Source organism: Mastigoproctus giganteus, chromosome 8, assembly GCF_048544385.1.
Source record: "Mastigoproctus giganteus isolate SK-2022 chromosome 8, ASM4854438v1, whole genome shotgun sequence".
NCBI lineage: Eukaryota > Metazoa > Arthropoda > Arachnida > Uropygi > Thelyphonidae > Mastigoproctus > Mastigoproctus giganteus.
This window is the reverse complement of record NC_143582.1, coordinates 123,559,576-123,581,548: the sequence shown is the minus strand read 5'-3', so window position 1 is coordinate 123,581,548 and position 21,973 is coordinate 123,559,576. Positions and strand designations below refer to the sequence as shown.

At 36.3% G+C, this 21,973-nt stretch overlaps 1 protein-coding gene across 3 annotated transcripts in view; it reads right to left on the bottom strand.

The window, feature by feature from the left end:
* LOC150081797 (WD repeat-containing protein 26) overlaps positions 1-21,973 on the bottom strand; it is a 597,339-nt gene that overhangs the window by 339,926 nt on the left and 235,440 nt on the right. For 2 of the 3 annotated variants that reach the window (XM_090378893.1, XM_090378895.1), the window contains one exon: positions 19,997-20,029. The exons of the other annotated variant lie outside the window; for it this stretch is intronic. In XM_090378893.1, coding sequence (XP_090235019.1) covers positions 19,997-20,029 — 33 coding nt within the window. The remainder of the gene's footprint in view (positions 1-19,996; positions 20,030-21,973) is intronic. 3 annotated transcript variants of the gene reach the window in all.

Here is a 21,973-nt window from a genome sequence, read left to right as displayed (position 1 = left end):
GGGGGCACCACCCCAGATGTGGGAAGAATATTCCATGGTGGTGGGGATTTGCGATTTGTACAGAGTGAACAGCTGTTTGGAAGAAAAGTAACGCCGAGAGTGAAAGAGAAAACCAAGTTTTTTAGATGCAGAGGAAGCAATATTTGTAATCTGCTTGTGCCAAGAGAGATTAAAAGTCAGGGTAATCCCCAAAAGAGATATATCATTTTGCCTAGAAATCGGAGTGTCACTAAAGATAAGCATAGGAGCAGAAGAATCCTTTTTGTGAGATATAAGACAAGACTGAGTTTTAGAAGGGTTGAAATCAACTAAGTTGTCTTAGCCCCACTGGAGAATTACCTGAAGATCGGCATTTAATGAATTGGTAACAGATTTTCGAGAAGTTGAAGCTGATTGAACAGGGCAAGTGGAATGCAATGTGCTATCACCGTCAAAACCATGGATAGGATTTCCAGTCAAGGGAAGAAGGCAATTAATATACAAAAGGAAAAGAGTGGGAGGAAAGAAATGAACCTTGGGGGAAACAAGCATTAGTGGAGAAGTTAGAAGACAGAGAGCCATCACCATCAGTGAGCGATCAGAGAGAAAACTGGATAACCAATTACAAAAAACAGTTGACAAATCATAGGATGGAAGCTTGTTTAGAAGACCTTTATGCCAAACATGATCGAAAGCCCTTGAGATGTCAAGAGCAACTCCTTGTGTTTCACCCAACTTTTCCATTGAATTTATCCATAAATGGATAACATAAGCCAGAATATCACCAGTCGATCTACACTGACGGAATCCATACTGGCAATCTTTGACTAGATGGAAGGTTTCTAGGTAGTTTAAGAGTTTGCGGTTAATTTACTTCTCCATTACTTTAGAAAGAGTAAAAATAACTGCAATGGGACGATAATTGGATGGAAGGGATTTGTCACCCTTTTTAGGAACTGGCTGGATATGAGCTAATTTCCAAGTAGAAAGAAAATCACCTTTAGAATAAAAAAGTGAAAAAAGGTAACAAAGAACAGGAACACAGGTTTTGAGAACAAGCAAAAAAATACCATCAGGACCTGGAGCTTTCTTAGCATCAAGATTTGTCCAAATCCTTCTCACATCCTTTTGATGGAAGACCACAGGAAGCATTCAACGGAGCGTGTTGAGAATGGTGGGAGGTGTTTTACCAAGATCATTAATACATGAGTTGGAAGAAAAATGGGATGCTAGCAGGTCGGCTTTATCCTTGGCCAAAGTGACAAAAGAACCATCTAGTTTTGACAGAGGTGGGAGCAGAGATGGGCAAAAGTTGGGTACAATAGCTTTGGCAAGAGACCAGAATGTTTAGCTACCACTAGGGCAACAAGCAAGTTTTCTACTCTTAGCCTATTCAAAATCTAGTTTGGACTGATTAACAACTGCTTTACAATTGTTGCGAGCTTTGAAACTGAAGAATTGGATACAAGCCAATTACAATATGCAATTTTCTTCTCTTGAATAGCCTTAGCACATTTATTGGAAAACCAAGGTTTAGATAAAGGACGAGATTTTAAAGTGGAAGTGTGGGGTAAAGGATTCCATTCCTACAAGAATAATTTCACTGACACGATCTGAGCAAACATTGACATCAGAAGTATTGAAAGTAATCCAACTAAGGAAAAGAAGACAAAAAATCTCGCAGGTCATCCCATTTTGCATTCTTGCAATACCAAACAACACGAGGTTAGGAATAGCCATGAGATAAACGTTCCACTGGAGAAGAGACAATCATCAAGTTGAGATCTGAGGTTCCCGGTCAAAGTGAGTGGTCCTTTAGGACCACTCACTTCGACCGTGTATTAAAAGGGTTGTTTGTCAGAAAAAGATCAAGCGTGTTTGCTGTATGGTTAGAACTGTCCAGTATTCTTGTAGGTAAATGAATAATCTGTGCAATGTCATTAGTAATTGAAAGAAGCCTCAGCATCTTGGCCAGCTGGGTCGGTGTGACTAGAAAACAGAACCCAGATGGAGTTGTGAACTTTAAAATCACCAAGGAAAATTACCTCACTGTTAGGAAAGTTGGACTGGAGAAAGTCAAGTTGCAAAGAGAGGAAGTCAAAGAGCTCCAAGTGATTAGTGGAGTTGGGAGATAACAGTAGAGACAACAGATGAGGTAGAGAGATTTTAAGCCAGAGAAGATCAAAAAGAGGAGATTCCAAATTACCATTCCGATATTCTATTCTATTCCGATATTCCCTGTCAGAGACAGGGAATATTGGAACAGACATATACACAATTACCACCTTTGAAGCAAAAGGAAGGGTAATGCGAATAATTTGGGCAACTGAGATGAGTAGTAGTTGAATCAACAGATAACTGAGATTCTGTCAGAAAAAGTACATGGGGTTTGGCAGACTGCAGGTGGAAATGGACCTCATTGAGATTAGTATTGAGACCACATATTTTTGTGAAATGAACTAGGAATTGTTTGTGAGGTTTAGATCTTTTCGCAGATAAGCTTACTCTATTAGTTTGACAATTCATGGTGTATTCAATAGTAAAAAAAAGTGGGGAGAATATGCTGTATGAAGTAATGAAATTTTTGGATATGGTGGTACACATGGTGTGAATTTGAAAAATATAAAGAATTACTCATAGCTTTTGATAGGAAATTCCTACTGTCCAATGCTCACATCAAATTAATCCGATTAATACATTACACAGACGTTCAAAGAAAGTGGATCACCTAGGAATTTCACATAGCTAACCCTTTTTCGTGATGGTATGTTACATTAATGACTAGCATCACAAATAGAAATATAAACAAAAGATGTTTATTAATAGTTAAGGCAAAGCTAAGTAATATTTGACAGATGCTCTCAAAATATTCCAAAATGAGCATTTGCAACCTTTATACAAGTTTTGGTAAACACGATAATTATGGCTGAAATCTTATGAAAAGCCCTCAATTTGCTTCAGTTTATCATTTTAAATGAAAAACAAAATGAAAACCAGGTGGAAACTAATATAAACTGCCTCTGGTCCTGATGACAGCAACACACCATCGAGGCATTGACAAGATCAATTTCTGAAGATAATCAACTGACAGTTTGTGGTTCCAAACACGAATTATGGCTTCTTGAAGTTCATGAAGGGTCTTTGGTTACTTTCTGGCAACTGCAGATTCCACATGATGCCAACAATTCTCTATAGGATTCAGGTCCGAGCTGTTTCCCGGTCAGCTAACAGTTGCAATGGACGGTTCTTCCAACCATTTTTCACCTGTAACAAATATAAACACATTACTGTCGAATCTCTAATGCAGAAATGCAGTTAAAGTAACTACAGGAGTGCCTACTTACACTTTTCGCCCAATGACAAGGAGAAGAGTCTTCCTAAAATATGCAGTTACTTGGTAGTTTTAAATGGTCTCTAATGGTTGGCAGCAATTTGCCTTCCAATATAGCCAGGTATCCATTGGCATTTACGGAACCTTTTATAAACTGCAGATTGACCTACTCTGCAATAAGAAATGCCCCTATATCATTTGGCTGGTAGGGAATTTCACTGTAGAAAAAGATCAAGCGTGTACCATACAGTTTGGATGGTATTCTTCATGTCTACAGCAAATTGTTTGTTTCCCATCAGGGCAATGCAGGTTGAATTTCTTCTCATCTGAGAAAGTAACTGACTTGCACTGATTGGGGGGGGGGGGTCCATTTCATGTGCTCGTTACGCCAAATTAATAGGGCCTTTTTTCATTTTTTTTTGTGAGGAGGGCATTCTTCTTTAGATGACGGGCTACAAGTCCATTTTAGCAGAGGTGTTTTCTGACTGTTACTGCACTTGCTACCACTCCTGTATGTTCTTCCCATTCTCTTTTCAGCTCAGACGAAGAAGTTTTACTGTTTTCAAGGCATAAGCACTTCAAAACGAGGTCCTGCTTTGGGGTAGAGACTCATTTGTGTCCGGTTCGTTTTTTCCTATCGTCAGAACCAGTATTCTTGAGTTTGGAAAGAAAGCTACTCACTGTCGACTGATTACAAGACACTCTATAAGCAATATGACGGAAGAACATCCTTCATCATGTAAAGCTACAATAGCACTCTTTCTTCGTGGCCTCAACTACACGTAACTCACAATCCTGACACAAGCAAGGAATAACTGCAACTCTTCCGGAGTGCTTATATAGCTGAAAGTAACAGCTGATGCAATCTGTAAGAAATATTCCCGTATGCAAACGTTATTCGGACGACAATTACAATTTTGAGAGGTGATGCACTTTATTTAAACACCAGTGTATATTATTTAAAAAAAAGGTCTAAGTATATAACACAATTATGCTTTTTAAAAGTATAGTTAATATATACAGGTTTGTTAAAAACTAACCTTGTCTTCAATTTTCATTATTTACTTACTGTCAGAAGAAAGAGGAAAGATCAGATGATGTACATCAACTCAGCCAAAACTAAACCAACCAACAATAACAGACCAGAAACAGAAGACAATCATTGAAATATCTAAAAATATCTTTGACTAAACTTCTTTATAATGGACTAAGTTATTTCGGTATGATCTGTGCTAGCAAGAAGTAAAGTGACTAACTTAACAATATCCACTCACTTATAAACCAAGTTACAATTAAAATTAGTGCCCCAAGGCGAGATTATTTTGTTAACCAATGTGAACAGTGCTATTTACACATGTGCTTTAAGGTCCACGAGTCCAAAATAGTGTATGGTCTACGTACATTTATAGAATTAGGGTTTAACTTCATTTTCAGGGTTTCAGCTATTAAGAGCTTTGTATATTCATGTTGTATATTAATTACTCCTGCCTCATTAAAAAGAAAAACTTGGTACTCATGGATGGCGTGAAAGGAAAGTTCAGATGCAAGTGTCCTTTTCGGCCTCACTGATGCCCGGTGTTGTTGAATTCGGATCGACAGATAATTTTGGGTAGAACCAATGTAAAAAGAATTACATTCTCCACACGCAATGTTATAGGCTATTCTGGTACATTCCATATTAATGGTTGTAGTTGTCTTCCTCATCTTCAATACCGTGTTGAGTTTACTTATGGGCTGTGCAACAATTTTAAATTCCTTGTTTTTAAAAATATTAATAAACTGTTTATAACACTATAGTACATAAAGAACTTTAATAAAGTATTTTTGTGTAGTGTTCTTACTAAATGAAACTGATTCTAATTTTTGTTTTGCCTGACGTTGAATACTCTCAATTATACCTAATGCATATCCACTGTTCAAAAATCTTGTAGAGAGTTCCCTAAGTTCATCATTAAGAGATTCCTGTGTCGAACTATATCTGCATGCATTATAAAATTTGTTGAAAATAATATATCTTTTATAAGTAAAAGGGTGATATCTCGAATGATGTAAAAATTTTCCAGTGTTTGTCGGTTTGCAGTATATTTCAAAATGTATGTTATCATTGATTCTTGTTAACGTAAAGTTAAGAAAATTTATAGGATTCTCTCCCAGTTTCTCCTCCTCTAAAGTAAAATTTAGTCTTGTCGAGTTATCGCCCTTTTACTTATAAAAGAAATATTATTTTCACCCAATTTTATAAAGCATACAGATATAGTTCGACACAGGAATCTCGTAATGATGAACTTAAGGAACTCTCTACAAGAGTTTTGAACAGGGGATATGCATTAGTTATAATTGAGAGTATTCAACGTCAAGCGAAACAAAATTAGAATCGGTTTCATTTAGTAAGAATACTACACTGGTCCTTGAGGTTATCACAGACATTCTCTCAGATATGCCAGACAAGCTGTACTTGCTATCTGGGAGTCTAAAACACTGATGGAACTGATATTTGGGCGACACTCAAGTCATGTGGACCCAATTTCGGTGAAGTTCGGATGGTCTGGGACAGCCAAATCCTCTGCTTGTACCTTCACAATGGTGGGGCTGTTAGTAATCCTGAGTATAACCCCCATACACAAGCACACTGTGGGTGACCACCCAGGTGTGAACCAACATAAGCAGAGGTGTAGCACCCACACTACATGGAGGAATGCCACCGCTGTGTGTTACCAGGCAATACTAGGTGGTAGATGGCTCTCATTAACCAGTGCAATACCACCACTTTGCTTATTGGAGGCTTGAAGTTGTGGAAGCCATGTTTAGTCTCCAGAGCTAAGTTCCGGTAAACCCTTCCCCATCTCTTCCATCATGCAGTATGACTGATGACTTTTGAGGCTATGACGGACATCATGGCAAGATCCAATCTTCCTTACATTTCAAGAGTACAACTCTAATATGGTGTTCAGAGGCAGGCCGCTTGTTAGTACACCAGACCCGAACCTATTGGTAACTCTTTAGGAGGCTTCCAGATTAGCTAGTGTATAATCTTGCTTCCTTTACTCTGCCAGATAGTGACTGGAGGGAGTCCGAGCAGTATGTGGGACAGATGAAATTCTTGCATTTGTGGGTAGTAAATGGATGGCCATTGCACATTGTCGAGGCTAATTTTTTTTTGCCAAGGATCTAGGTATATTTTTAGCGTGTGTACACCATTTTCAAAAATTTCTTTATTTCATATAGCATGCCTCCCTACTTTTTCTTACTATTGAATACACCATGAATTGTCTAACTAATAGAGTAAGCTTATCTGTAAAAAGATCTAAACCTCCTAAACCTTCCAAGTTAATTTCACAAATATACGTTGTCTTAATTCTAATCTCCACAATGTCCATTTCCACTTGCAGTCTGCCAAACCCCATGTACTTTTTCTGACAGAATCTCAGTTATCGGTTGATTCAACTACTGCTCATCTCAGTTGCCCAAATTATTCGCTGCATGATTCCTTTCACCTCAAAGGTGGTACTTGTGCATATGTCCATTCCAATATTCCCTTTAAGAGACTTGGAAAATTGGAATCTCCTCTCTTCGATCTTCTCTGGCTTAAAATCTCTCTACTTCATTGTGTCAAATTCATCTGTTGTCTCTGTTCTCCCAAATCCACTAACACAGCTGTAAGCACAAAGTTGTTTACAGCTACCCTTAAGGAAGCTTTCAGAAGGTTAAACTGTTTGCAGAAAGGAGTCAATGTGAATGGAGCGTACCTAAACCACTTACGATTTAAAGATGACATTGTAGTCAAAAGCCACAATCCAAAAGAATTAGAGGAAAATCTGAATCAGTTATGCAGAGTTAGTAAGGATTTTGGACTAAAGATGAATATGGCTAAAACAAAAGTAATGATGAACAAGAATTCCACAGAAAGGGATATAATGACTGAAGGTGCAGTATTTGAAAAGGTGGAGTCAGTCATATACTTATCTGGAAACGAGTCATTGGCTGTAATAATGATAAATGGATGGAAGTCAAGTGAAGAATACATTTTGGATGGATAGCATTCAGGAAATAAATATAGTCACATACTTAGGAGCAATATCCCAATTTGTCTGAAAAGTAAAATAATGAACCAATTTTGACATGACTTATGGAAGTGAAACTTGGGCACTCACCAAAAGAACGGAAGATAAGCTTAGAACGATACAGCGAAGAATGAATCGAATTATATTGGAAATCAGTCTGTTAGATAAGAAGAGAAACACGTGGATTGGGCAGCAAACTCAAGTAAAGGACATTCATACCAAAACTAAAGAACTAAAATGGTCTTGGGCAGGACACTGAGCTTGAAGACATGATGACAGATGGACTAAGAAAATAACAGAATGGTACCCAAGAGGAGCTAGAAGAAAACCTGGAAGAGAACGACAGAAATGGACATATGAAATTCTTGCATTTGTGGGTAGTAAATGGATGGCCATTGCACAAAACATCAAGAACTGAAAAGCTGCTGGAGAGGCCTTCATCCTGCAGTGTATTAAAAATGGCTGATGATGATGACCTCATTGTGTCAAATTCATCTGTTGTCTCTAATATTCTCCCAACTTCACTAATCACTTGGAGCTCTTTGACTTCCTCTCTTTGCAACTTGACTTTCTCCAGTCCAACTTTCCTAACAGTGAGGTAAATTTTAATTGGTGATTTTAAAGTTCACAACTCCAGCTGGGTTCCGTTTTCTAGTCACACCGACCCAGCTGGCCAAGATGCTGAGGCTTCTTTCAATTACTAATGACCTTGCACAGATTATTCTTTTACCTACTTTTACCGGACAGTTCTAACCATACAGCCAACACACTTGATCTTTTTCTGACAAACAACCCTTTTAACACACAGTCGAAGTAAGTGGTCCTTTAGACACCTCAGATTATTATTATTAGCCATATGGTGCAAGGAAGCCTAAGGCTTATGCTGCACCAGCAAAAAAAAAAAATTCCAAGTTACCCTGAGAGAGAGAGAGAGAGAGAGAGAAGTAGAAAGGAATCACCAAGAAAGAGAAGAATGATGATACCTAGCTCAGGACCCTAGGTGTGCCATGCCCATACTCACCAGATGTGAGCCCCTGGGGCTATCTCAAATTGGTGATTGTCTCTTCTCCAATGGAACCTTTATCTCATGACTATTCCCAATCTCATGTTGTTTGGCATTGCAAGAATGCAAAATGGGATGACCTGCAAGATTTCTTGTTTTCTTTTCCTTGGTCGGATTATTGTTTCAAAACTTCTGATGTCAATGTTTGCTCAGATTGTGTCAGTGAAATTATTCTTGTAGGAATGGAATCCTTTATGCCACACTCCACTTTAAAATGTTGTCCTTTATCTAAACTTTGGTTTTCCAATAAATGTGCTAAGGCCATTCAGAAGAATGGATGTTACATATCGTAATTGGCTTGTTTCCAATTCTTCAGATTCATTTTCTGCCTACACCAAAGGTCGCAACAATTGTAAAGCAGTTATTAAGCAGTTCAAACTGGATTTTGAACAGGATAAGAGAAGAAAACTTGCTTCTTGCCCAAATGGTAGCCGAGCAGTCTGGTCTTTTGCCAAAGCTATTGGCTGCAACTTCTGCCCTTCTCTGCTCCCACCTCTGTCAAAACCAGATGGTTCTGTTGTCACTTCAGCCAAGGATAAAGTTAGAAGACAGAGAGCCATCTACCATCACCCTCAGTGAGCCATCAGAGAGAAACTGGATAACCAATTACAAAAAAAAGTTGGCAAACCATAAGATAGAAGCTTGTATAGAAGACCTTTATTCCAAACACAATTGAAAGCTGACCTACGAGCATCCCATTTTTCTTCCAGCACATGTATCCAGATCTTGGTAAAACACCTCCCACCATTCCCAACACGCTCCATTCAATGCCTCCTGTGGTCTTCAATCAAAAGGATATCAGAAGGATTTTGACGAATCTTCATGCTAATAAAGCTCCAGGTCCTGATGGTATTTCTCCAGTTGTTCTCAAAACCTGTGCTCCTGACCTTACCCCTGTTCTTTGCACTTTTTTTAACTTTCTTATTCCAAAGGTGTTTTTCCTTTTGCTTGGAAATTTGCTATCTCCAGCCAGTTCCTAAAAAGGGTGACAAATCCCTCCCATCCAATTATCATCCCATTGCAATTACTTCTACTCTTTCTAAAGTAATGGAGAAATCAATTAACCGCCAACTCAAACTACCTAGAAACCTTCCATCTGATCGATGACTGCCAGTATGGATTCCATCAATGTTGATCCACTGGTGATATTCTGGCTTATGTTACCCATGTATGAACAAATTCAATGTAAAAGTTCGGTGAAACACAAGCAGTTGCTCTAGATATCTCAATGGTTTCAATTGTGTTTGGCATAAAGGTTTCCTATACAAGCTTCTATCCAACTTTTTTTTTGTAAGTGGTTATCCAGTTTTCTCTCTGACCGCTCACTGAGGGTTATGGTAGATGGCTCCCTGTCTTCTAACTTCTCCACTAATGCTGATGTCCTCCAAGGTTCAGTTCTTTCCCCCACTCTTTTTCTCTTGTATATTAATGACCTTCTTCCCTCGACTGGAAATCCATCCATAGTTTTGCCAATGATAGTACATTGCATTTCACTTTCCATTTTGAAAAACCTTGCCCTGCTCAATCAGCTTCAACTTCCCAAATATCTGCTACAAATTCTTGAAACGCCGATCTCCAGATAATTTTGCAACTAAGACAAAGACAACTTAGTTGATTTCAATCCTTCTAAAACTCATTCTTGTCTTATATCTCACAAAAAGGATTCTTCTGCTCCTATGCTTATCTTTTGTAACACTCTGATTTCTAGGCAAGTTGATATTTCTCTTTTGGGGATTACCCCGACTTCTAATCTCTCTCTTGGCACAAGCACATTACAAATATTACTTCCTCTGTATCTAAAAAACTTGGTTTTCTCTTTCGGCGTTACTTTTCTTCCAAATAGCTGTTCACTGTGTACAAATCGCAAATCCCATCTACCATGGAATATTGTTTTCCCACATCTGGGGAGGTGATCCCAAAATCTCTCCCTCTCTCTCAGGCTTCTAAACTCCATTCAGAAGAGGGCAATTAGGTTAATTAATGACTCATCTCGAACTCAGTCTCTCCACTCGCTGTCTCATAGCTGTACTGTTTCTGCTGCATGCCTTTCTGCAGATACTTCCATGGGCACTGTTCTTCTGAATTGGCTTCTATAATTCCCGCTCTCTCTTTCAAAACAGTCTGAACACGTGCCATCACCGGCCAACATCCATTTACTGTCCAACTTCAAACTCACAGAATCAACTTTTCATCTTCCTTGTTTATTCATTCAACTGCCGTTTTCTGGAACAACCTTCCTTCATATGTCTTTCCTGAAAATTACTGTCTACAGAAGTTCAAGTCCAATGTCAACAAATATCTTCTCGCATCTGCTCAACCTCCAACCCAAGCATGGTACTACGTACTATAGGTTCAAATACCTCTCGTGTTTGGGGTTTTAATAATAAAAAAAAAAAAACTATACAAAAATACTTTATTAAAGTTCCTTAAATAGTGGTATAAACTATTTATTAATATTTTTAAAAACGCTGAATTTAAAATTGTTGCACAGCCCATAAGTAAACTCAACACAGTATTGAAGATGAGGAAGACAACTACAACCATTAATATATCGAACATACCAATATAGTCTGTAATATTGCACGTGGGGAATGTAACTCTTTTTACATTGGTTCTACCCAAAATTTTCTATCGATGCGAATTCAACAACACAAGGAATCTGTGATGGCAAAAAGGACACGTACGTCTGAACTTTCTTTTCATGCCATCCATGACAACCATGTTTTTCTTTTTAATGAGGAAAGAGCAATTAATATAAAACATGAATATACAAAGTTTTTAATAGCTGAAACACTGGAAATGAAGTTACACCCTAATTCTATAAATGTACGTAGACCATACACTATTTTGGACTCATGGACGTTAACGCACATGTGTAAATAGCACTGTTTACATTGTTTAACAAAATAATCTTGCCATGGAGCACAAATTTTCATTGAAGTTTGGTATATAAGCGAGTGGATATTGTTATGTTAGTCACTTTACTTCTTGTGAGCATGGATCATACCGAAATAACTTAATCCATTTTAAAGAAGTTTAGTCAAAAATATTTTAAGATATTTTGACAATTGTCTTCTGTTTCCCATCTGTTATTGCTGGTTGGTTCAGTTTTGGATAAGTTGGTCGGCTGCACATTGCTCTTACTTTTGGCAGTAAGTAAATAATGGAAATTGAAGACGATTAGTTTTTCACAAACCAGTATATATTAACTATACTTTTAAAAAGCATAATCACGTTATATACTTAGACCTTTTTTATATAATATAATGTATTAATCGGATAAATTTGATGCGAGCGTTGGGCAGTAGGAATTTCCTATCAAAAGTTATGAGCAATTCTTTATATTTTTCAAAGAGCTTCACTGCTCTTATATTTTGAAATCTAAAACATGGTAAGAATATACCCAGATCTTTGGCAAAACATGGCCTCGACAATGCCCCCCCCCCCTGCATACACACTACTTCGACTCCATCCAGTCACTATCTGGCAGAGTATAGGTAAAAAAAGGTAAAGTGCAGCCATTATCAACCCACTGCAGGATGGAAGCCTCCTCAACAATTCATGCTGAGGGAAATGGACCATAATCTGCCATGCTGGTCCACTGCGAGTTGGCAGATCGACTGTATTCAGCAGTTAGGGGCTTGTAGCAAGATTATACACTAGCTGATCCGGAAGCCTCCTAAAGAGTTACCAATAGGTTCGGTCCAGGTAGTAACTAGCGGCCAGCCTTCGAACACCATTTAGGAGCTGTACCCACAAAATATAAGAAAGATTGGATCTCACCATGATGTCCATCATAACCTCAAAAGTCATCAGTCATACTGCATGATGGAAGGGTTTACCGGAACTTAGCTCTGGAGACTAAACATGGCTTCCACAACTTCAAGCCTCCAATAAGCAAAGTGGTGGCATTGCACTGGCTGATGAGAGTCATCTACCACCTAGCATTGCCTGCTAACACAGAGGGGCAGCATTCCTCCATGTGGTGTTGGTACCACACCTTGATCCCTGCTTACAAAATGTTTCACACCTGGGTGATCACCCACAGTGTGCTTGTGCACGGGGGTCATACCCAGGATTACTAACAGTCCCACCATCGGGGATTTGACTATCACAGACCGTCCGGACTTCACCGAAATTGGGTCCACTTGACTTGAGTGTCACCCGAATATCAGTTCCATCAGTGTTTTAGACTCCCAGTTAGCAAGTACAGCTTGTATGGCTTATCTGAGAGAATGTATGTGACAACCTCAGCTAATCAATGTCCATAGGAAGAACACGTAAAAAGTGCAAACAGCAAAGAAGCCTGGCAACTAGACATTGTGAGGGAGAGGATGATACAGGTGTATAAGGCCCTAAATGGAATGAGTAAAATGTACGAGGGAGGTGCATTTTCATTGGAAAAAGATAGGAGATCCAGTTGTTGTAGTTGTTATTTGGTATTTAGGAGCATTAGCAACTAAGGCTATATTGCTCCGGGATATGCGGTGGTCATTCCTGACCTTTCCGCATCCTCCGTATTTGGTGGTGATGGGCTCGAACCCCGGTCTAATCAAGAAGCGTGTGCTACGCACTGCTGCTCCTTCCCACCTGGCTACGGAGGTGCCAGGAGATCCAGTAGGCACAAATACAAAATTTTGGGATGTAACAAAAGGTTGGATCTCATAAAGTTTTACTTTTGAGCAGTGTTTTTGTAGATCATTGGAACGAATTTCTTTCAACAGTGGTTGAGGTTGAAAGTTTGATAAATAGTAGAATTAAGTAGATACATGTTAACAACTAGGTATCTTTTTCTTTTTTTTTTCCCTTTGCAGTTGCAAAAATAGGTTGCTTCCTTGCATCATTTACCCATTCCTTTACATTTAATATTAATACTAATATAAAATATAAAGCACTTCATATATTAAACTTTTTTTTGTAATATGTGCCAAAGAAAACTACTGGAATTGGTAATTCCCCATTCTAGAATGCAAATATTTGGTTAATCTAGTTTACTGGTTATCTTAGTGCCGGCTAACAAAGTGTTTAAGAATCTGTTCCCTAGATTTTTTTTTACTTAAATTGAATTAAAATTGAATTGATACCGTCAGTGTTTTGTGTTGCTTTCTTCACTTGGTGAAAAGGTATCATAAAACTTTTAACCTTTTCATTAACGTAATCATGTATGAATGCCTTTCTGTTAGGCAATTCCAGAAACAAAGTTCATAATATGCAATTAAACACTGACAAACTCATGCTTCACTAATTAGTTTAATGAAATTTGAAGGTTATGCCATGCCATATTCCTCAAACTAAAGTGATTAGCACAACAATAGCCAGCATTTTTGATTGGGCACTGCTTTTGAGATGTATAACGTAACTGAGAATATGTTGTAGTTGAAGACACTTAGTTATGTCTTAAAAGGAGTCTAAAGAGTTTCTGAAACATTGACAATTTTTGTGATTAATTAATTATCTTGTGGAATTTGACTTGGTGTAACCTTTAAATGTTAACTAATTTGCAACATAATTGATGAGTTAGTGGGTTCATTTCTGCATTAAGAAATGAATTCTCGTGTATGTCTTTCACACATCATATCAAAAAATGAAAGAAAGAAAATGTTTTCAACATGAAGCAGCTCTTAGACTCACTTTTTCAGCCTAAGGACTGGGATGCTAGTCAGTTGTATACGATTACCAGCTTCTCACTAATAATGTTGGATTTTGATCTCATCTTTCCTATGATGAAATTATTTCATATTTTTGTACTTTATAGTTATTCTATGGATAAAATTCACAACAGTATTGCAGCTTTTTACTAGTAGAATTATTTTTCTTTTTTAAATTTTAATTTCAAAATAAAATTTGTTCATAGTACTACTACTGTAATTTTGTATTTATCTTTGTGTTTTACAGTTACTGTAGCAGTAGAACTTAATAATAATAATAACAGCAATAAGCGCTTAAGTGACGGTAATCACCTCAATTGATCTGCTTAGTTACATGGTAGCGAAGTGGAAATGAATTAAATGAAGTTTAAAATAAGTTAAAATAAATAAAGATGGAACTATTAAAAACATGTAATTAAAATTTGCTCAAGGAAGAAGAAGAAGTGAACTATGTCGTCCCTGGTTGTCATTTATAAAATATTAATATGAGAACTAGATGAAGCCAATAGTCACAACGAGCAACTTCAGTGAAAAACGTCTTTGGTTAGCAATGATAGGAGAAAAGGAATTATGCATTTAAAGAATTCCTATGTTCCCATAATGCATTGAGATATGTGGGAACTTTACATGCGTAAGATTCCAGACTGGTGAAAGGTTGGTTGGAAGTTTCATGTTTAGAACGTTAAATTTAGTGTTATGGTGACACCATTCTATGACAAGCACCTCGTGTTGGAAGATTTTGTAACTAGATCCTAATTTAATAATTGTGATGGCTGACTTGATTAGGGGACTGTGGTTGTGAGAGTGCATGTGTTGTGTAAGTTCGGTGCCAGCTTAATTAGTTCTGAAGCTATTATGGTGGTAATAAGCACGTGTACTTGAAGTTTTTGTGGTGCCATATTTTGAGGTAGTGCTGCCGATGTAGCATGCGTTACAACCAGATTGACATTTAATTAAATATATAATGTTTTAGATGTCGCTTATTGGATCTTCGTGTGTCTCTTTATATGTATTAAACATGGTCCCTAATTTATTATATGAAGAAAATATTAACGTTATGTCTGTAATGGCAAACACCTGGCAAAGCTGTCTGGCGAGTCCGCTGTAATAGGGGAGGTCAATGCGTGTGTTGTTGTCCTGGTTGGTGCTATGATTATGTGGGTTATTGACATTATTTCTTGCAACAGAAATTGTGTGTTGAATTAGATGTGAAGGGTATTTCCTAGCTATGAATTTCTTTGTAAGATATTGTAGTTCGGTGGATAAATCGTCCTGCGAAGAACTAAACTTAATGGCATTGTAGATTTGATTGCAGAGAATGGACTTTTTTATACCGAGTGGGTGATGCGATTGAAAATGTAAATATATTCCTGTGTGTGTCTTTTTTATAAATTTTGGTTCCTAGCCTGGTGCCCATTTTATATATTGTTAGGTTAAGGAAGTTGATTTTATTATCAGTTTCCATTTCAAGGATATATTTTAATCTTTCGTGTATTGTATTGAATTTAATAAAAAGATCAATGGTGCCTATTAATAACATGTCATCCATATTAATAATATATTAATAGCATACCGCACAGAGCTTAATACCTGAAGTAAAATGTTGAAGTACTTGGTTTTCAATCGTGACTAAGTAGATTTCTGATAGGGGAGCTGAAATTCCTAATCCCATGATGAGGAGACCAAATATTTGGTCTTGAAAATGGAAGTGCCTAGCTTCAAGTAATATCGAGGCGAGTTCTAAAATGCTGCTGATGTTAAGGGAAGTGCATTTAGCTAAAGTATTGTCTGTCGTTAGGAGTTCACATAAGGACTGTAATGTAAAAGGTAAATGTACGTTGGTGTATAAAGAAATGGCATCTAAGGAGGCTAAGATGTTTTCCCAGAAATTATGGTGGTGTTTATATATTCAAACGCTTGATTGGAGTTGCTAACTCCAAATTTTGAAAATCTCATAAGGGGTGATATAATTTTAACCAAAAAGGTGGATATGTTAGCAAAAGCGGATTTGTTAAAAAAACTATTGGCCTTACATGCATTATGCGGACAATGCGTTATTAATAAGAAAGAGAGCCACCATTGATAATCTTTTTATTAAATTCAATACAATACACGAAAGATTAAAATATACCCTTGAAATAGAAACTGATAATAAAATCAACTTCCTTAACCTCACAATATATAAAATGGGCACCAGGCTAGGAACCAAAATTTATAGAAAAGACACATACAGGAAAATATTTACATTTTCAATCACATCATCCACTCAGTACAAAATAAAAGTTCATTCTCTATAATCAAATCTACAAATCCATTAAGTTTAGTTCTTTGCAGGACGATTTATCGTCCTGCAAAGAACTAAACTGCAAACTACAATATCTTAAAAAGAAATTCATAGCTAGGAAATACCCTTCACATCTAATTCAACACACAATTTCTGTTGCAAGAAATAATGTCAACAACCCACATAATCATAGCACAAACCAGAACAACAAACAAAAACACACGTATTGACTTCCCCTATCAAAGCGGACTCGCCAGACAGCTTTGCCAGGTGTTTGCCAATACAGACATAACGTTAATAGTTTCTTCATATAATAAATTAGGGACAATGTTTAATACATATAAAGAGACACGCGAATATCCAATAAACGGCATCTACAACATTATATATTTAATTAAATGCCAATTCAGTTGTAATGCATGCTACATCGGGAGCATTACTGCAAAATATGGCACCACAAAAACTTCTGGCGAAGGTAAAGAAAGCCAACACCAGAACGATGAGAAACATCGTATAACTTACGTGGAAAATTAGTTTCCCGATGTCGAACTCTAGCGCTGCTCGATCAGTAAACAGATGGTAAGGGTTATCAGTCTGGAGCAAAGTCGAAAGCGATATATTGATTGATAGGTAGGCGTAGCAAACGATGTGCTGATTGGTGCACGAACGCAACACATGATAATATCGGTTTAGTATCACTTTAGTAGACTAATGGTAACTTGCCCCACATGCCCCCTAAACAACGCTTTCCATAATGGTGAAAAAAGGTCAGGTTGAATACCATGGGAGCTTGAACCCCTCCCGAAGTGGAGGGGGCAACCTAACCCATTTTCTTTAGAATCATAATCATATTTAGAAATACATTCATAAAAAAATTATTTTTATGACCGTATTTTTATTTTCTTGTTCATTAATATACCCTAATGGTGAAAAAAGGTCAGGTTACCTCCATGAATCCCATGGGAGCTTGAACCCCTCCCAAAATGGAGGGGGTAACCTAACTTTTTTTTCTTTTCATGGGTGTACTAGCGCATAAATTGTTTATTAACAAAATATTATATTAATTTTTTTTATTACTGTACTTTTATTTTTAAAGACACTCGTGCGGATATACACGTATCATAACATCAATCAACACCTAAATAGCTATTCACTATATATATATATATATATATATATATATATATATATATAAAGAATCTTTCTTTCTTTTCCTATTATTTCCTAACCTAACGTTTAAGGTTAGGTCAAGAAATATAAAGAAACCTTTTCTGTTATTTTCTAACCTACCATTTAAGGTCAGGTTACGAAATATAATGAAAAATAAAGAAACCTTTTCCATTTTTTGTAACCAAACCTAAATCAACAATATAGTAAAAACACTTGAAGTCCAAAAATCTGCTTTTAATAATGAGAAAAAGACATAATGAAGAACATAAAAATGAATGGAATGAAACTTTTATTAATTTAGTTTTCATCAAAATATCTACCAACATTTTATTTTCCTTACAAATTTCTTCCATCTTTAAAAGATTCATCGCTGCTATTACCAGTTTACCGTTCATCACAAAACTATTATGCACCGTTCTTTACTCATAAATATACATTATAATGCCAACCAACGACTACACGGTAGCTTGTCATCTGTTGCACCCACCACCAATCATTTCATCGTTTGCCACGTCTACCTGTCAATCAATATATCCTTCTCGATTTCAGCTCCAGACCAATAACACCTACCGTCTGTTTACCGAGTAAGCAGCACTAGAGTCCAGTGTCGGGAAACTAATTTTCTGCATAAGTTATCCGACGTTTCTCATGTTGGCTTTCTTTACCTTAGCCGGAATTTGCAGTTATTTATTGATATACAAAAAAAACTAAGAGTGACAATGAAGTGATGAGATAAATATAGGGTTATAAATGAGAAAGCTTTTCACTGAGAATAGTGTTCAAAAATTAAATAAATTAAGCACAAAATATTTAAATAACTTTTTAAAAGAATTATGTAAATGCCAGACTGAATTAAAAGTTTGAAATATTGCATGCTGTCTATCAAATAAAAAAATTGCCATGGTGAATAGTGATAATGTGTGATCTTTTAAATATAGTTTCTGAAAGTTTCGTAAATGTAAAAATTAATTAATGGTGGCAATTTACACTAAGTGAAAACTTAGTTTTATACATGTAAAATTTAATTCACTGTGGTGATTTACAGTTAAGCAAAAACTGTTTCTAAAATTAACCCATTAAGCCAGATTTTACTATGGATAACATCACAAAGAATATTTCACCAAAGGCTCAAGCTTTCTAATGGTCACTAAACACTCAGTCATTAGACTAAGTGACACACAAAGTGCTGCCTTGATTTTATTTTATTTCTTTTTTTTTTTACTGGAATCTAACACAATAAAAAGTTAAAAAAGCCAGAAAGTTCCCTGCAAAAACAATGCATTTATTAAATAAGACTATAATGTTGCTTTATTTTTATAGTAAAGAAGGTTGTTAATATTTTACTCTGATCACAAAAAGGAGACAGTACATGTAAACAAAAGCAAGCAAACAGCTAAGAAGATCATGTTATAAACGTTATACTTTCCTTCCATTGCCAAATGTTTTATGATTTTGAGATAATAAAACAAAATGCTGTTGTACTGTTTACTTCCACTGACCAAATTTTTTTAAGTCTACAACAAGTGATCACATGATAATCACGCTTTGTTATTTACAGCTACTGTCTCCTTTCTCTGAATAAACTGTAAAACTTTATGTAGTAAAGTTTTATAAAAGAAATGAGGCTACTACTGTTTACCGCTAACAGAATGGGTGGAAAGAAATGGGTAGTTAGCACAAAATATGCTCACATATTTCATTCCAGGTTATAAAACAGTAAAAATAAAATAAGCTCAACAAGTTTTACTTGGTGTACATGGAGGGAAAGAAAGAAAATGCTGCATATATATATAGACTATAAAATAACTGATCTATATTACACTTTACAAAAGAAATGCCAATGCTTATTTTAGCTCTTTCTCTCTGTGTCTTTGAATTTAAACTACATTTTTAACAATATAATTTTCACCTTTGTAAGCCAAGTTGGCATGACACTTATGTATTAATTCATTTAAAAATACATGGAGCTATTTTTAGAGCAATTTGCAGTTCTTATTTTGTCAGTTCATGCTAAGAAGTTAATTTTTAACTAAACAGCATTGAGTTTAATTACCAAATATTTTTTTTTAATGGTATACTAATAATCCACAAACAAATCCCTTCAATACTCTTTGCGAGCCACGTTGGCATGACTTTAAAAGAAGAATAATGTAAGTACTGGTAGTGTTATATAATCCATGCAAAAAAGTATTGACAAAAGTTATCAGCAGCAGAGCATCTGATTCAGATGAAACTAGTCATCTGAAACTGAATTCAAGTAAAAGCAACATTTTACATAAATGCAATTTTCATTCATAAAATGATAAACAGTCTCTCCATAATTCACAAGAGCCAACTAAAATAAGTATTTTATTATTGAGAAACCATAATAGTTGGCATTTCTGCATATCACTAAAACTTAATTGTGGGCATATAAGATGGAATTCGATATTTTCACGTCATTTTAACTGTAAAACTTACAGGGGTTTCTTGGACTGCTTGCTGGTGTTGGAACTATTGGAAGGAGATGTTACTTTGAAGCATTTGGTAGAGACATGGAAAAACCACAAATAAAATGAGAAAATTTTGCTTCTTAATTTTGAGTTTTTGAAAAAAAAAAAAAAAAAAATATTATAAAGAATGTACTTCCATTAAACTTGTACTTTTATTTCTTATTGTTAAAAAAAAACATACTGGGTGGTTATAAAATAAGTTTCCCTATTCAGGAGACACTAGTGTCAAAATGTTAGAGTTAGCACTGTTAAAATCAGTGGGTATGTCATTTAGGGTATGGGGAAGCAATTTGTAGAAGAAAAATAATTAGTTAAACTTTCCGCCACCAAGAGAAAAACGGCGCTGCACAAAAAAGTTGTAATTTACTTCAAGACACACTGCTTACGCAAATGACATCATATCAGATAAAAGCAGAAAGGCCAACACCACCATCAATAACCATTATGGCTCTTATAAAAAAGGAACATGCTCTTTTAGTAAAACTGTTCTACCAGAATAATAGTAATGCTAATGCAGCACTATGTGAATATCGGAAAATTAAAGGATTGCATAAAGCACCTTTGAAGTCAGTGGGGCTTCGAAAACTAATAAAGAAATTTGAAGCAACCGGGGAGTTGCAATGGTCAGAATACAAAACACTGCCAGTCAGCAGTGCCAGAGGGGTGTCAAGAGAACCTTCCTTGGTCGACTGTACGTAAAGTACTTCGAATAAGTTTATCATAGGTTCCCGTACAAGATTCACATAGTGCAAGAACTAGTCTTCTGATCAGCAAAAACGAATAGACTTTGCTCTACGATTTCTGGCTCGTATGGAACTTGACGATACATGGGCTTGAATAATCTTGTGGTGGTCTGATGAGGCACATTTCACTCTTCATGGGACTGCAAATGCACAAAACTGCCAAATATGGGGAACTTCCTGTCCATCTGTCCATTATAAACTCTACTGTGAATTCACACCATACTGTAACTTGTGGTCTTTCATGATCGAACCATTTTTCTTTGAAGAGTGTACACCCCGTGGCACTGTAAGGTGTACACAGTACAGGCACATTTCACTCTTCTTCTAAGAGATCACATTATTCCCGCTCTGCAAGGAAGGCAATGCTTCGAGACTGCAGCATTCATGCAGGATGGTGCCCTCGCCACGTTGGTCGACAAGTGAAGTAACTGCTCCATTCAACATTCAGAAATTATCATATCATTTCTAGGAACTTTCCACGGTTTGGGCCAGCCCGATCACAGATCTCAATCCCTGTGATTTCTAGCTAGGGGGATACCTGAAAAATAGAGTTTACAATAGCAGCATACAGACGCTTGTCGATTTGAAAGCAAGCATTAAACAGCATGTAGCCAAAATCCCCAATGATATTCTACACGAAACTGTGTTGCATGCAGCCCTCTGTTTTCAGAATATCTGCAGATTTTTAAGTTCTGATATTAAAATCTAATCCTAATTTAAGTATTCCATCTGTTTACAGTGCCAATTTCTCCTCTGGTGGCGGAAATTTGAACTTTTTCCCCCCTTCTACAAATCGCTTCCTCATACTTTAAATGACATACCCACCGATTTTCACAGCACTAATTCTAACCGTTTTGACTATAGGGGTCTCCTGAATAGAGTAACTTATTTTATAACCACCCAGTGTGTGTATATATATATATAAAATACTGTAGGTATCTACAGTATTATACTACAGTAATACTGTATGTATAATAAAACCTACAAATAATGTACTTCCATTGAACTTGTACTTTTATATCTTATTGTTAAAAAAATTTAAAAAAAAAAAAAAAAAAAAGCAGATATATATGTACAGCAGACTCTCGATTTACTGGGATCGGATTAACCGAGACCCTTAAAGACTACAAATTAAAAAAAAAAAAAAAAAAAAAAACCAAAAATCATAAAATTCAAGCAATAACTAGAAAAGTATAAACAGA